The sequence below is a fragment of the Botryllus schlosseri genome, chromosome 1, assembly GCF_051294905.1.
Source record: "Botryllus schlosseri isolate E-star chromosome 1, Bs_hap1, whole genome shotgun sequence".
Classification (NCBI taxonomy): Eukaryota; Metazoa; Chordata; class Ascidiacea; order Stolidobranchia; family Styelidae; genus Botryllus; species Botryllus schlosseri.
In genome coordinates, this window is record NC_137236.1 from 16,495,706 (window position 1) to 16,508,987 (window position 13,282).

Below are 13,282 nucleotides of genomic sequence, written 5' to 3' on the forward strand. Positions count from 1 at the left end.
CAATTGTTTTTGCACTAATGATGATCCACAGTTCAATTTGTACACCTGTAATGTATTAGATGTGTAGTCGGTTGCGTGTTGTGGTCGCTTTTTGTTTTTATGACTCATCCAAAAATTGGGATTCCACGAAGGCTTGAAGATTAGCGTAAGTGTTCCGTGGGTTAGTAAAGGTTAAGAACCACTGATATATCTTGAATGTTAACATGGTTAACGATAATGCTACACATCATATGATGACCTGTTTTTAGTAGCATACAACATATATCACTTGAGTTCGTCTCAAATTTCTCAGATTCTCTTACTTGGTCAATTCACTAATGCAGTGGTTCCCAAACTGGGAGCCGCACCCTCCTTGGAGGGCGTGAAAGCATCTGAAGGGGAGCGCGTTCGAAATGACGTGCAACCATATACCCCACCTTAATCTTATAACTTGAAACATTACCGGACTCAACAGACATTGGGAAAGCTTTATTACCTGCGTGGAAAAATTGAAAGCGGATATATATTGTCTTCAAGAACCTCATAGAATTAGGGAATGCAAACTTACATCATGGGCACATAGAGACAATTACTAATATTCGGAGAAGAAAGAAACACGAAAACTTTATTCCAAAGGACAGATATTATAATTAAGACAAACCTAACAACGGAATTTTCAATCGACCACGACATAACTAAACCAAATCGAGCCCAAAAGATTTCACTGAGCTCGAAAGACCACAAACAGTCCCTAACGACCCTGAACATCTATGCGCCGCCGTCAGGTAGGCAAACACAAGTTGATTTCTTCCGAAATCTTACAGTGGGAATAAGCCAAAACAGCAGCACTATCATAGCAGGTGATTTCAACATGATCACGGATAAGATAGACTGTGAAAGGCAAACTACATTTATACTAACCTAAGCCGCAGAGATATGGATTATTAAAATGAAACAAAAGAAAATGGTAGACATCTACAGATGGCGTCATCCCTTTAGAAAGATCTTTACCAAGACGAGCGCTTTCAACTCGCGCTGCATGGACAGAATCTATGGTACAAAAGATCCAGCTATGATGACGACGGCCGCAGGCTAGAAAATCAACGGCCTGTCAGACCATAACTACTATGCAACAATTAGAATTAAACCAAAGATATCAGAGAAATGGGGGGACGGTATACGTGGAAGAACAACACGTCACACTATGAAAAGAAGACATACATATACCGACTAGAAAACCTATACGAGGAATTTAGCTTTAGAAAAATAGAATACCCCCGCATAGGATGCTGTTGGGACGACCTTAAAAATAAAATAAAGAAGATCTCTATAACATACGGAATAGAAGAGAAAAGGAAGCAGAGCGAAAACCAAAAGAGCTTAGAACGTAAATTAAACTCGCCAAATATAAATCCAGAGCAGAGGGCCCAAATGACTCGAAAGCTAATGGATATAAAAGAAGGAGAAACTCGACCGTCTCATGAGGTTCAATTATGAACAGCAACTCGAGGAGAACGAAAAACGTACCCACTACTTCTACGCCAGACTCAAAAACAGGGAAATGAAAAAAACAATTACACTATTGAAAGACAAAGCTGGTCATGTTCATGTTATAAAAGACAGAAAGGAAATTATAGACAGTATTCAGGAATTCTATGAAAACCTATGGAGCAACAAAAATGTTGGTGAAGAAAATCTCCAACAACAAATACCTGAATCCATAGCAAATACCGTAGCACCTAATAAGGAGGAACTACACGACAGCCCTATTTCAGAATCGGAATTAGAAATAGCAATCAAATCTCTACAGACACACAAGACACCGGGACCAGATGGTATATCCATCGAGTTTTACAAAACCTTCTTCTATCTAGTTAAAAACGACATGTTGAGCTTTGCAACAACGCATTACTGTTCGGCAACACGGCTCATTCGTGGAGTGAATCGACAGTAAGTCTCATATATAAGAAAGGGGATCCCGAAGAATTGAAGAACTGGAGACCCATATCCATGACAAACGTTGATTATAAGATCCTTACAAAGATTCTAGTAAATAGGATGAAAACCGATCTAAACGACGTCATTTCACCGACCCAAAAATGTGCGATAAAAAAGAGACAGATATCTGATATATTGAGAAACATAGAGGCCGTGATATATTACAGTAATGAAAAGCAAACACCTTTAATAATTGCAGACTTTGATCAGAAGAAGGCTTTTGACAGAGCTCCCCAACATTCTATTTTTGAGATTGTGAGAAAACTTAATTTTGGAACGAAATTAAGAGAACTTTAAAAAAAATACCAAAGTGCCTCAAGTAAGATTGACGGTAATGGTAGCTGCACCGCCGATATTCGACTTAGAAGAGGACTCCGCCAAGGCTGTCCCCTAAGTATGTGCCTTTACGCACTCACAGCTGAACCCTTTACGCAAAGGATCCTAAGAAATGAAAAAATAAAAAACTTTGAAGTCGGACAGTTCCAACTTAACTTGACGATCATCACCACCGAGTTGGAATACCTATAACATACTGTTGCCGAGTTTACATACTTTTAAAATGCAACTCGACAAAATCTGAATAAACAAAAAACTGAAATACTCAGCCTTCACTGCAAAGCCTATTCAACGAGAAAAAATAAACTACAGGAAAATATCAAACCAGCCATCAAAATATTGGGACGGTACTTCGGTGAAGAACAAATAAAAACAACATGGGGAGGGGTTACCAGGAAAATAGAAAAAGGACTCGATAGCAACAGTCAACGTAAACTTACCTGGTACGGGAAAAACACAATCATACACTCGACGATATCTAGTCTAATTAGCTATCATGCGAGATCCCCCCCCCCAGAGATAACTGCCAAGCTAACAAAACTAGTCTTTCAGTATCTATGGATTCCGGAAAAAATTGAACTACTAAAACGAAGCAAATTAATCAGGGAAACACAAGAAGGGAGAATTGATATACTGCACGTTCCAAGTAAGATCAAGGCATGCAGCATGGAAATCATCGCGAAGATGTCGAACCTATGGAAATGTGGCACTACTATACTCTGTACGAATTAGAGCTAACGATAAGAAAATGGAATCCGAAACTCTTCACGAATAGTATGCCGCATAGAACCCACTTGAATGACAAATGGAAATATGTCAATAAAATAGCAAATGAACTAAATTGGAAAGAGGAAGATTAGCAACATGCATATATGAAAGCAATATACATAGGAGTTAAAAAAATGCATGAAAACAAGATCGAGACACCGAATACAGAGATTTCGTGAAAAAAAAGTAAACATGAAAGATAAAGCCGTAAACAAAATCGTGAAGAATAAAGAGAGAGTCATATCTTTTAGAATAGTACACGATGGTACTTATTCGGAATGCAAGGAATACAGAAGAACATAATGATGCATCAAAATGGGACATATGCCGTGACGAAATGCCGTCAATGTGGCTCCCAAAACGAAAATATCATGCACGTAATATACTACTGTAAATCATCAAGGAACATCTTAAGGAACCTGGAAAGACTCCTTTTGGATGCAACAGGTTGCCAAATGGATATTGATGGAAATAATATACTATGTATTGACACGAAAAATAACACAGACGCAGGGACGTTCATCTTAGGCTTATACAAAAGAAAAGTCATACAAAATAAGAATAAATTTGAGATGGAAAACTGAATGGAAGATGATAGAGGTATCTATGTACTTAGAACCTACAGATTCATATACAAAACTGCCTTGAGGAGACTAAGCACCCAAGATGTATTAACAACTTCCTTGGAGTCTCTAAATGCCTCATTGATAGGAATAACACAATACCTTAAGTAACTTGCTGCCTCGTCACCACGAGTTCCGAAAAATAAAACTTATCTAATACTATCCTAAGTTAACTTATAAATGTCTGACTGTTCGAAAAAATATATATATATAAAATCGATGGGATACAGACCCCGAGCAGGAGGTAGCCCTAAAAAGCGGTCCGCTGAACGCGGGCGGATACGGAGAGCCGTAAAAAAGCAACACGGTGTGTCATCAACAGTGTACGCACAACTTCAGTTTTGCCAGTCAACAACTGCTGCTGTTGAACGTCCTTTCTCCGTCTTGGCAAGCTACTTTGTAAGCACTGACACTTTCTGCCCTATAATGTAGGAAAGTATGTTTCGTTGTAGCATACTCTAACAAATTTTAATTATTTCTACTATAATGCGATATGTAACTCTTGGAATTCTCCATAGGTCCAGATTTCGTTAAAATACAGTTTTTTATGTATAATTTGACAGTTTTTAAGTCAAAAAGTATTTTCAGGCCAAACTACTAAGTAAGGACAAACAGTTCCAACTAGAAATGAAGACAATCAGTACAATTCTCACATTACGTGCGAAAACACCTAATTTAAATACATGAAGTCTAAATTTTTTCAAGGTCATTACACTTGAATGATTGAAGACATTCGGCCAACAGAAGAAAATCAGGATATATAAACGCATCTAGATGTTCCAAATATACACGCACAAACCCAGACATATCAACTTTTGATCGCAGTTGAGGCTTGTATCGTCTGTGGTTCAACCTTTTTGTTGAGTGTCAATATGCACTCAATCTGTGACTGTTATTCAATGACTTACCCCGTTTTCAACCATATGGCAGTGTGAATCCAGATATAAAAAAAGTGTGGTTAGAAACGAAACATCGTAATCTATTGGGAGCAGAGCATGGCATATGATTAAACTGATTCAAATTCAAGCCCCGGCTTCAACAATTGGTGGACAGTATGCAGGCGTAACAATCGCATTGACAGTGCAAATTAACCATTAAATTAACGGGGAAATAATTTAACAATATTTGTAATCGCGAAATCAAATTATTGTGGTAATTAAAACTTATTAAAATACTATAATTTTGAATTACTTTAGCGTAGGGCCACACTTGTCTGTCTACTGTTATTACAGTTTCAGTATTACTTAAAATATTTTTCTCCGTGTAGGACAGTGGTTCTTCAACTTTTTACACCGATACCCAAACCTGGGGTTTATTGGCATCTCGTGGTCCATGCCACACATTGGTCGGGTCGCATATGATTGCTGGTTTCCGTTTCCATTTCATTGGGATCGTCTTTTTAAAAAATTATCGCCCACCGCTTTACGCGTCACAGGGACGCAGTGTAAAACAATGGTTATACTCCAACTTGTTGGTACTATTCTAAGTTCTAGAGTTGGATTTAGGCATTTGAGGCCCTTACTTTGCACTCTGTATTGTTGAACTGATCGAAAAATATTCAAATCGCAAGAACGAATTTCCACTGCTGAATACGAGTAGCTTTGATGTTCTGTCGGGCATATAGTTAGCTCGGAATGTAAAGGAAGATATCGGCTAATGATATCGTTCCTGCGAATTATTGGTGGCGAAGTGATCTTAACAACAAATTATTATTTACCACCGGAATCACTGGATATTTGGGACAAAATTTTCAGAAATCACTATAGATATTTGCGATCCGAAGTTTATCTAATTTGTCTGTTCAATTTTCTATCTTTATCATACCATAATGAAATAAATGCAAGGAAGGTAAAATTCCTGCAATATGCTACGAACGCTCTCTCATTCGAAGTTTCAGGCTGGTGACGTCATATTTTGTGATAGGATTGTTGATATACAATGTTTTTTCTTAGTCTCCACTAGTTGCTGACGGTTACCCCTGACGAGTGTCAGCCGAAAATATTCGGGTTCATTTCAATATGAATATACTATTCAATTGTATACTGAAGTTGTATACCTCCAAGAAGCTACGAATTGTGTTAAATTTGCATATTTCACTGAAACGTTTACAGGGTAGAGCATATTGAGAGTTTTATATGAACGCCAACCACCGAATTGCGCAGGTTCGCACACTGAAAACGAACTCGAACACACTGTTCTCTCTATGACAAAATCATCGATACCTGAATTGACTCGGTTAACCCGTTTAAGGGAGGCATCAGCGTGGATCGGTGACATGGTTTCCTAATATTTCTCCATGATAATTCTGTTATGAACAAAGGTGTCCGATTTTATGGGTTTAACATACATGTCATTATATTCCAGAACTGTATGACTACATGCCATCTCCTCGACCTCCACCTCCACCTCAACCTCGACCTCCACCGCCACCTCCACCTCTAAGAGGGGTCGAACACAGCGGTAAGAATACAACGTAGGCTATAGCCTACCTGGACTAGGTCAAAGTACACCTTGCTATTTTGTGGCTCACATTTTATAGGGTCCATGCAGGCTGATAGATATTGACATTTCCGAACTTCAGATGTACAAATTAGTTGAGCAGTTATTTGATACTAACTTCTCTCCATCCAAGAGATCCGTAACTTTCCCTAGAGCAGAAACACTGATTTCTTTGGAATGGTCGTGATAAAATGGAGACAAAAATTAATTTACAGGTTGAACTACTCCCTAAAAATGTATATAGCTCGGTGGTCCTTAACCGGTGGTCTATGGAACACTAGAAGTTCCATGAGCCCGTCTCAGGGGTTTCGCGGAGCTCATAAACTCAACTGATATATACGATTTATGATGGTAGGCTCGTTTTAGTCATCGATCATCGCAGGCAAGTACTCCCAATCAGTCTTCTGATTGTGACTGCTGTGGGGGCTGCGTCGTCTGCAGTGGCGTACGCTGGTGAGCTGGGCGTTTAAAACCTATGCCGCGACCCACTGAAATGCCAAATCTATCTCCAATATTAATAAGCTCATTTGTAATTAGGTTGTTGGTATCACGCTGTAGCGGTTCGACCGAACTATATACGATGAAACTTTCCAAGGTGTGGACTCACATTTCTGAACTAGTATCTGAAAGGGAACAGCAGAAGTTGCAGTGATTTGCAATAAATAGTCAAAATATTGTTTTCGTTGTTTGTGAAAATCACATGCTAATATTTTAATTGTTTTTGCACTGTATGATGATCCACAGTTCAATTTGTACATCTGTAATCAATTAGATGTGTAGTCGGTTGAGTGTTGTGGTCGCTTTTTGTTTTTATGACTCATCCAAAAATTGGGGTTCCACGAAGGCTTGAAGATTAGCGTAAGTGTTCCGTGGGTTACTAAAGGTTAGGAACCACTGATATATCTTGAATGTTAACAATGGTAAACGATAATGTTACATATCATATGATGACCTGTTTTGGTAGCATAGGCTACAACATATATCGCTAATGGTAGCTACACCGACGATATTCGACTTAGAAGAGGACTCCGCCAAGTCTGTCCCGTAAGTATGTGCCTTTACGCACTCACAGCTGAATCCATAACGCAAAGGATCCTAAGAAATGCAAAAATAAAAATAAAACTTTAAAGTCGGACAGTTCCAACTTGAGATTTTACAGTACGCAGATGACTTGACGATCATCACCACCGACTTGGAATCCATACAACATACTGTTGACGAATTTACATACTTTGAAAATGCAACTGGTCAGATAATGAATAAACAAAAACTGAAATACTCAGCCTTCACTACAAAGCCTATTCGTCGAGCAAAAATAAACTACATGAAAATATCAAGCCAACTTCGGTGAAGAACAAATAAAACAACATGGGGCGGGGTTACCAGGAAAATAGAAAAATGACACTATAGCAACAATCAACGTAATTTTACCTGGTGTGGAAAAACACCATCATAAACTCGATGATATCTAGTGCAATCAGCTATCATGCGAGATCCATCCCCTTTCATCGGAGACAACTGCCAAGCTAACAAAACTAGTTTTTCAATATCTATGGAGTCCGAAAAAAATTGAAATAATAAAACGAAACAAAGTTATCAGGGAAACACCAAAAGGTGGGATTGATACACTGCACGTTCGAAGTAAGATCAAGGCATGCAACATGCAAGTCATCGCGAAGATGTCGAACCTCGACAAACCTATGGAAATGTGGCGCTGCTATACTCTGTATGAATTAGGGCCAACGATAAGAAAATGGAATCCAAAACTCTTCACGAATAGTAGGCCGCATAGAACCCACTTGAATAGAAAATGGAAAAATATCATTAAAACAGCAAACGAACTAAATTGGAAAGTGGAAGGTTGGCAACATGCACATATGGAAGCAATATACTTTGGAGTTAAAAAAAATTGCATGAAAGCAAGACCGAGAAATCGAATACAGAGATTTCGTGGAAAAAAGTACGCATGAAAGATAAAGCCATAAACAAAATCGTGAAGAATAAAGAGAAATTCATATCTTTTAGAATAGCACACGATGGCTAATTATTCGGAATGCAAAGAATAAAGAAGAACATAATGATGCCTAAAAATGGGACATATGCCGTGACGAAATGCCGTCAATGTGGCTCGCAAAACGAAAATATCATGCACATAATGTACTACTGTAAATCATCAAGAAAAATCCTAATGAACCTGGAAAGACTCCTATTTGGTACAACAGGTGGCCAAAGGGGTCTTCATGGAAATAAAATACAATGCATTGACACGAAAAATAACACAGACGCTGGGACGTTTATCCTAGGCTTATGCAAAGGAAAAGTCATATAAAATAGGATGAGACTTGAGATGGAAAACTGAATGGAAGATGATACCGATATCTATGTACTTAGAACATGCAGATCCGTATACAAAACTGCCTTCAGGAGACTCAGCACCCAAGATGTATTACCAACGTCCCTAGAGTCTCTAAAAGTCTTCTTGAAAAGGAATAACACAAAACCCAAAGTAACTTGCTGCCTCCTCACCACGAGTTCCGAAAAATAAAACTTATCTATTACTATCCTAACTTATAAATGACTGACTGTTCCAAATATATATAACTGATGTGATAAAGACCCCGAGCAGGGTGTAGCCCTAAAGAGAGGGCTGCTGAACGCTGGCGTATACGGAGAGCCGTAAAAAATAGAAACACAGTATGTCATCAACAGTGTACGCATGACTTCAGTGTTGCCAGCCAACAACTGCTGCTGTTGAAAGTCCCTTCTCCATTCTTCGAACCTACTTAGTAAGCACTGACACTTTCTGCCCTATAATGTAGGAAAGTATCTTTCGTTGTAGCCTATTTAACAAATTTCAAATATTTCTACTATAATGCGTGATGTAATTATTGGAATTCTTCATAGGTCCAGATTTCGTCAAAATACAGTTTTTCATCTGAAAATTTGACAATTTTCGAGTCAAAAAGTATTTTCATGCCAAACTACTTAGTATAGACAGATAGTTCCAACTAGAAATGAAGATAAGTAGTACAAATCTAACAATATGTGCGAAAACACCAAATTTAAATATATGTAGTCTAAATTTTTTCAAGGTCATTACACCTAAATGATTGAAGACATTCGCCCAACTGAAGGAAATCAGGATATGTAAACCAGAGGTGGTCAGTAATGAAGTACTTCTACTTTTTGAAGTACTCAAGTAGTTTTCTCTACTTCTGTTACTTACTTAAGTAGATCTGATTTTCTCTACTTCTACTTATAATTCGTAATATTTTCTGATCTACTTTCTTACTTTTCGCTATTTTAAGTTTTTCTAGTAGAAGTAGTTTAATCCCCCAATATGAATGATAGCCTGAAGATTTTCGGGGCTGTTCCACGGGGTACCAACATTTAATATTCATAAAATTAAAGTAAAGCCTAGAATTTAGGTGCGCTTCGCGCATAGTTGTTATCGAGTCACAAATATGTTTTCACGAAAGTATCAGAAAATATAATTTGGGTACCTGATTGCTTGGTTCCGCTCATACCGCATTGTCGCCCATATCAAATATTCCATCACAGTAAATATGGCTCACCATAACGTTTGAAACTACCGTTTCGCAATCTAGAAATTACCTCTTATATTGTAATCTAGCAGCCCATGACGTGTCCTGCTAATCTGGAAAATCCGGCTTTTTTGAACGTTACACCTTGTTTTAGCAGATCACATTTGAAGCTTTTTGGAAGTGATAATTGTGTTTCACTTTCAATTACGAGTATCATACAACTATTTTTCGAAAATAACGCTAAACTAAATATAAATTTTACGAACCACAATATTTTTTATTACCGTATACTATTCGCGGAAAGTGTTGAAACAGTATCCGATACAACTTCTCCGTATTGCTCTTCGCCTAAATTTTGGGCCTTATAATAAGGGGTAGGGCGCCATGCCATAATATTTTCTAAAATGAAGTATTTCAGTAAACAAATGATTAGTATAGCATTTTTATATACTTCATATACTTTCAATACTACAATTTGCATCCCTTGTTCTGTCGAACATGGATACCTCCTGGGATGCATCAATACGAATCAGGCTCTCTGCACCTTCCGCCTAACTCAATTTGCAGCTTTTTACAGTCTATGCGAACGAATTGAGAATGTTTTCAAAACTACTTATTTACTTGAGTAGATTTAAAGCCCGTCAATTCAACTTCTACTTCAAGTATGTTTAGTTGGCTGATGAAAGAAGTACTTATACTTCTACTTGAGTAGCTTTCGTGACTACTTTGACCACCTCTGATATAAACGCATCTAGATATTCCAAATATACACGCAAAAACCCCGGCCTATCAACTTTTGATCGCAGATGAGGCTTGTATCGTCTCTGGCTCAACCCTTCTTTTGAGTGACGAAATGCACTCAATCTGTGACTGTTATTTAGTGACTTAACCCGTTTTCAACCATATGGCAGTGTGAATCCAGATTCAGCAAGGAGTGTGGTTAGAAACGAAACATCGTAATCTATTGGGAGCAGAGCATGGCAATGGTTAAACCGATGCAAATTCAAGCCCCGGCTTCAAAAATTGACGGACAGTATGCAGGCGCAACAATCGCATTGACAGTGCAAATTAACCATTAAATTAAACGTTGAAATAATTTATCAATATTTGCAATCGTGAAATCAAGTTATTGTGTTAATTAAAACTTGATAAAATACTAGAATTTTTTAATTATACTTTTTCGTATGGCCACATTTGTCTGTCTACTGATATTAGAGTTTCAGCATAGTGTCCTATATGGTGTCGACACAAGCAAATCGCACGGTTCAATGAAATTGTATCACGTCACAGTTTCCATTTGGCTACAGGCAATTTGACGGTGATTTTTGACCGACTTGCCGAGCATTAAATTTGATGAATCGGGTATCAATCGAAAGCTGACGCTGTACTGCTTGCGAAAATATAAATTTTATTCCACTCATGGCCCTGGAACCCCCACAATCTGCCCCAAATTATTCATTGTCGAGTAGATTGGCAGTGTGACGCAACAATGATGTTTGGCGAAACGAGAGACTAGCTCAAGAGCAAGGATGCGGCCGAGCGGCGAGAGTGGGATCAGCTGACGTCGCGGCAATAGCAATGTGCAGCCGCGCCACAGAGAAACGCTGCGCTGTTGATTCTTTTTCTATGCGTTTCGGTACAATATTGCGAGCACACACCAGCCTTTCCTTGACTTGTAAGGGTAGAACTGGGTCCACGGAATGTATTAGGGCCCTACCAATTTTCGCGCAATATCCTTCAGCTGATAGAGATATGTAGGCTACGTCTAAGTAGTCTACTCTACATTGGATATGTCAGATTAATATGATATCGATTGCCTTAGCCCGCTTGTTGCGTAGGGCTCCAGAGATGCGTGGCGCTGTTGATACTTTTTCTATGCGCTTCGCTAAAAGCGAGCACACACCAGCCTTTCCTTGACTTGTAATGGCAGAACTGGGTCCACAGAATGTATTTGGTCCCTACCAATTTTCGCGCAATCCTTCAGCTGTTAGAGATATTTCTAGTAAGAAAAATATACTTTCAAGTAATAAGATTCACTCAAGACAGCAAATTTAGATAATGTAAATATATCATATTGTAGTAATACAACTACAGTGTTGAGTTTTCACTCTGGTCCCCATAAGCACCACGTCGGTGACCTTGCCAAATTCCGAGATGGCGAAAAAGTGCAAACTCTGTTGGGCCGAATGGACAATGGACATTAAGTTATTCACAGATGCGAAAAAATACTGCAAATCCGTTTTACGTAAGTTACATTAGGAATATATATACAGGCTACAGAATGAATATAATTCAAATATCTGTGATACCACTGTATTACTTTTGACGCAAAAGGTCCCCGGCATTCAAAAAAACTATTTGGTGATTGAAAAATGCTAAACCAAATTCCAACGTCAACGTTTATAGTGATATCAGATATATTCCAGTGAAAAACAAAGGTATGAGTTTGGTGGTAACATTTTGGAATCATTTGGCAGGTATGGCCCGCAAGCTTTCTAGTAACGGATTGAATCCGGACAGCGATACCAGTTTAATTCGACACTCCTGCTGTTAAACTTTATTCAACAATCAACATTTTACCTGCTGCATTCGCGTTGCATTCGATCAAATAAAAGCTTGTAATGTATGCTCATGCTCAATGCTCCTTGCTCACACTTAACCATAAAAGCGACTATAGAAAGTATCGACACCCGCCATCAACAGCGCGACGTGTCTCTGGAGCCCTACGCAACAAGCGGGCTAAGGCAATCGATATCATAATAATCTGACATATCCAATGTAGACTACTTAGACGTAGCCTACATATCTTTATCAGCTGAAGGATATTGCGCGAAAATTGGTAGGGACCAAATACATTCTGTGGACCCAGTTCTACCCTTACAAGTCAAGGAAAGGCTGGTGTGTGCTCGCTTGTACCGAAACGCATAGAAAAAGTATCAACAGCGCAGCGTTTCTCTGTGGCGCGGTTGCACATTGCTATTGCCGCGACGTCAGCTGATCCCACTCTCGCCGCTCGGCCGCATCCTTGCTCTTGAGCTAGTCTCTCGTTTCGCCAGACAGCATTGTTGCGTCACACTGCCAATCTACTCGACAATGAATAATTGGGGCTAATTGTGGGGGTTCCAGGGCCGCGAGAGGAATAAAATTTATATTTTCGTAATCAGTGCAGAATCAGCTTTCGATTGATATCCGATTGATCAAATTTAATGCTCGGCAAGCCGGTCAAAAATCACCGTCAAATTGCCTGTAGCCAAATGGAAACTGTGACGTGATACAATTTCATTGAACCGTGCGATTTGCTTGTGTCGACACCATATAGGACACTATGGTTTCAGTATTACTTGATATATTTTTCTCCGTTTAAGACACTGGTTCTTCAACTTTTTACACTGATGTTCAAATCTGAGGTTCATTGACATCTCGCGGTCCAAGTCACACATTGGTCGGGTTGCATAGGATTGCTGGTCTCCTTTTCCATTTAATTTGAGTCGCCTTTTAAAAAGATTGTCGACCACCGCTCTACGCGCAACTGGG

General features: G+C 38.8%; 1 protein-coding gene across 4 annotated transcripts in view; it reads left to right on the plus strand.

Moving 5' to 3' along the window:
• Positions 1–13,282, plus strand: part of LOC145433649 (uncharacterized) — a 96,710-nt gene that overhangs the window by 72,719 nt on the left and 10,709 nt on the right. For all 4 annotated transcript variants that reach the window (XM_080310832.1, XM_080310816.1, XM_080310806.1 and 1 more), the window contains one exon: positions 6,069–6,164. In XM_080310832.1, coding sequence (XP_080166958.1) covers positions 6,069–6,164 — 96 coding nt within the window. The remainder of the gene's footprint in view (positions 1–6,068; positions 6,165–13,282) is intronic.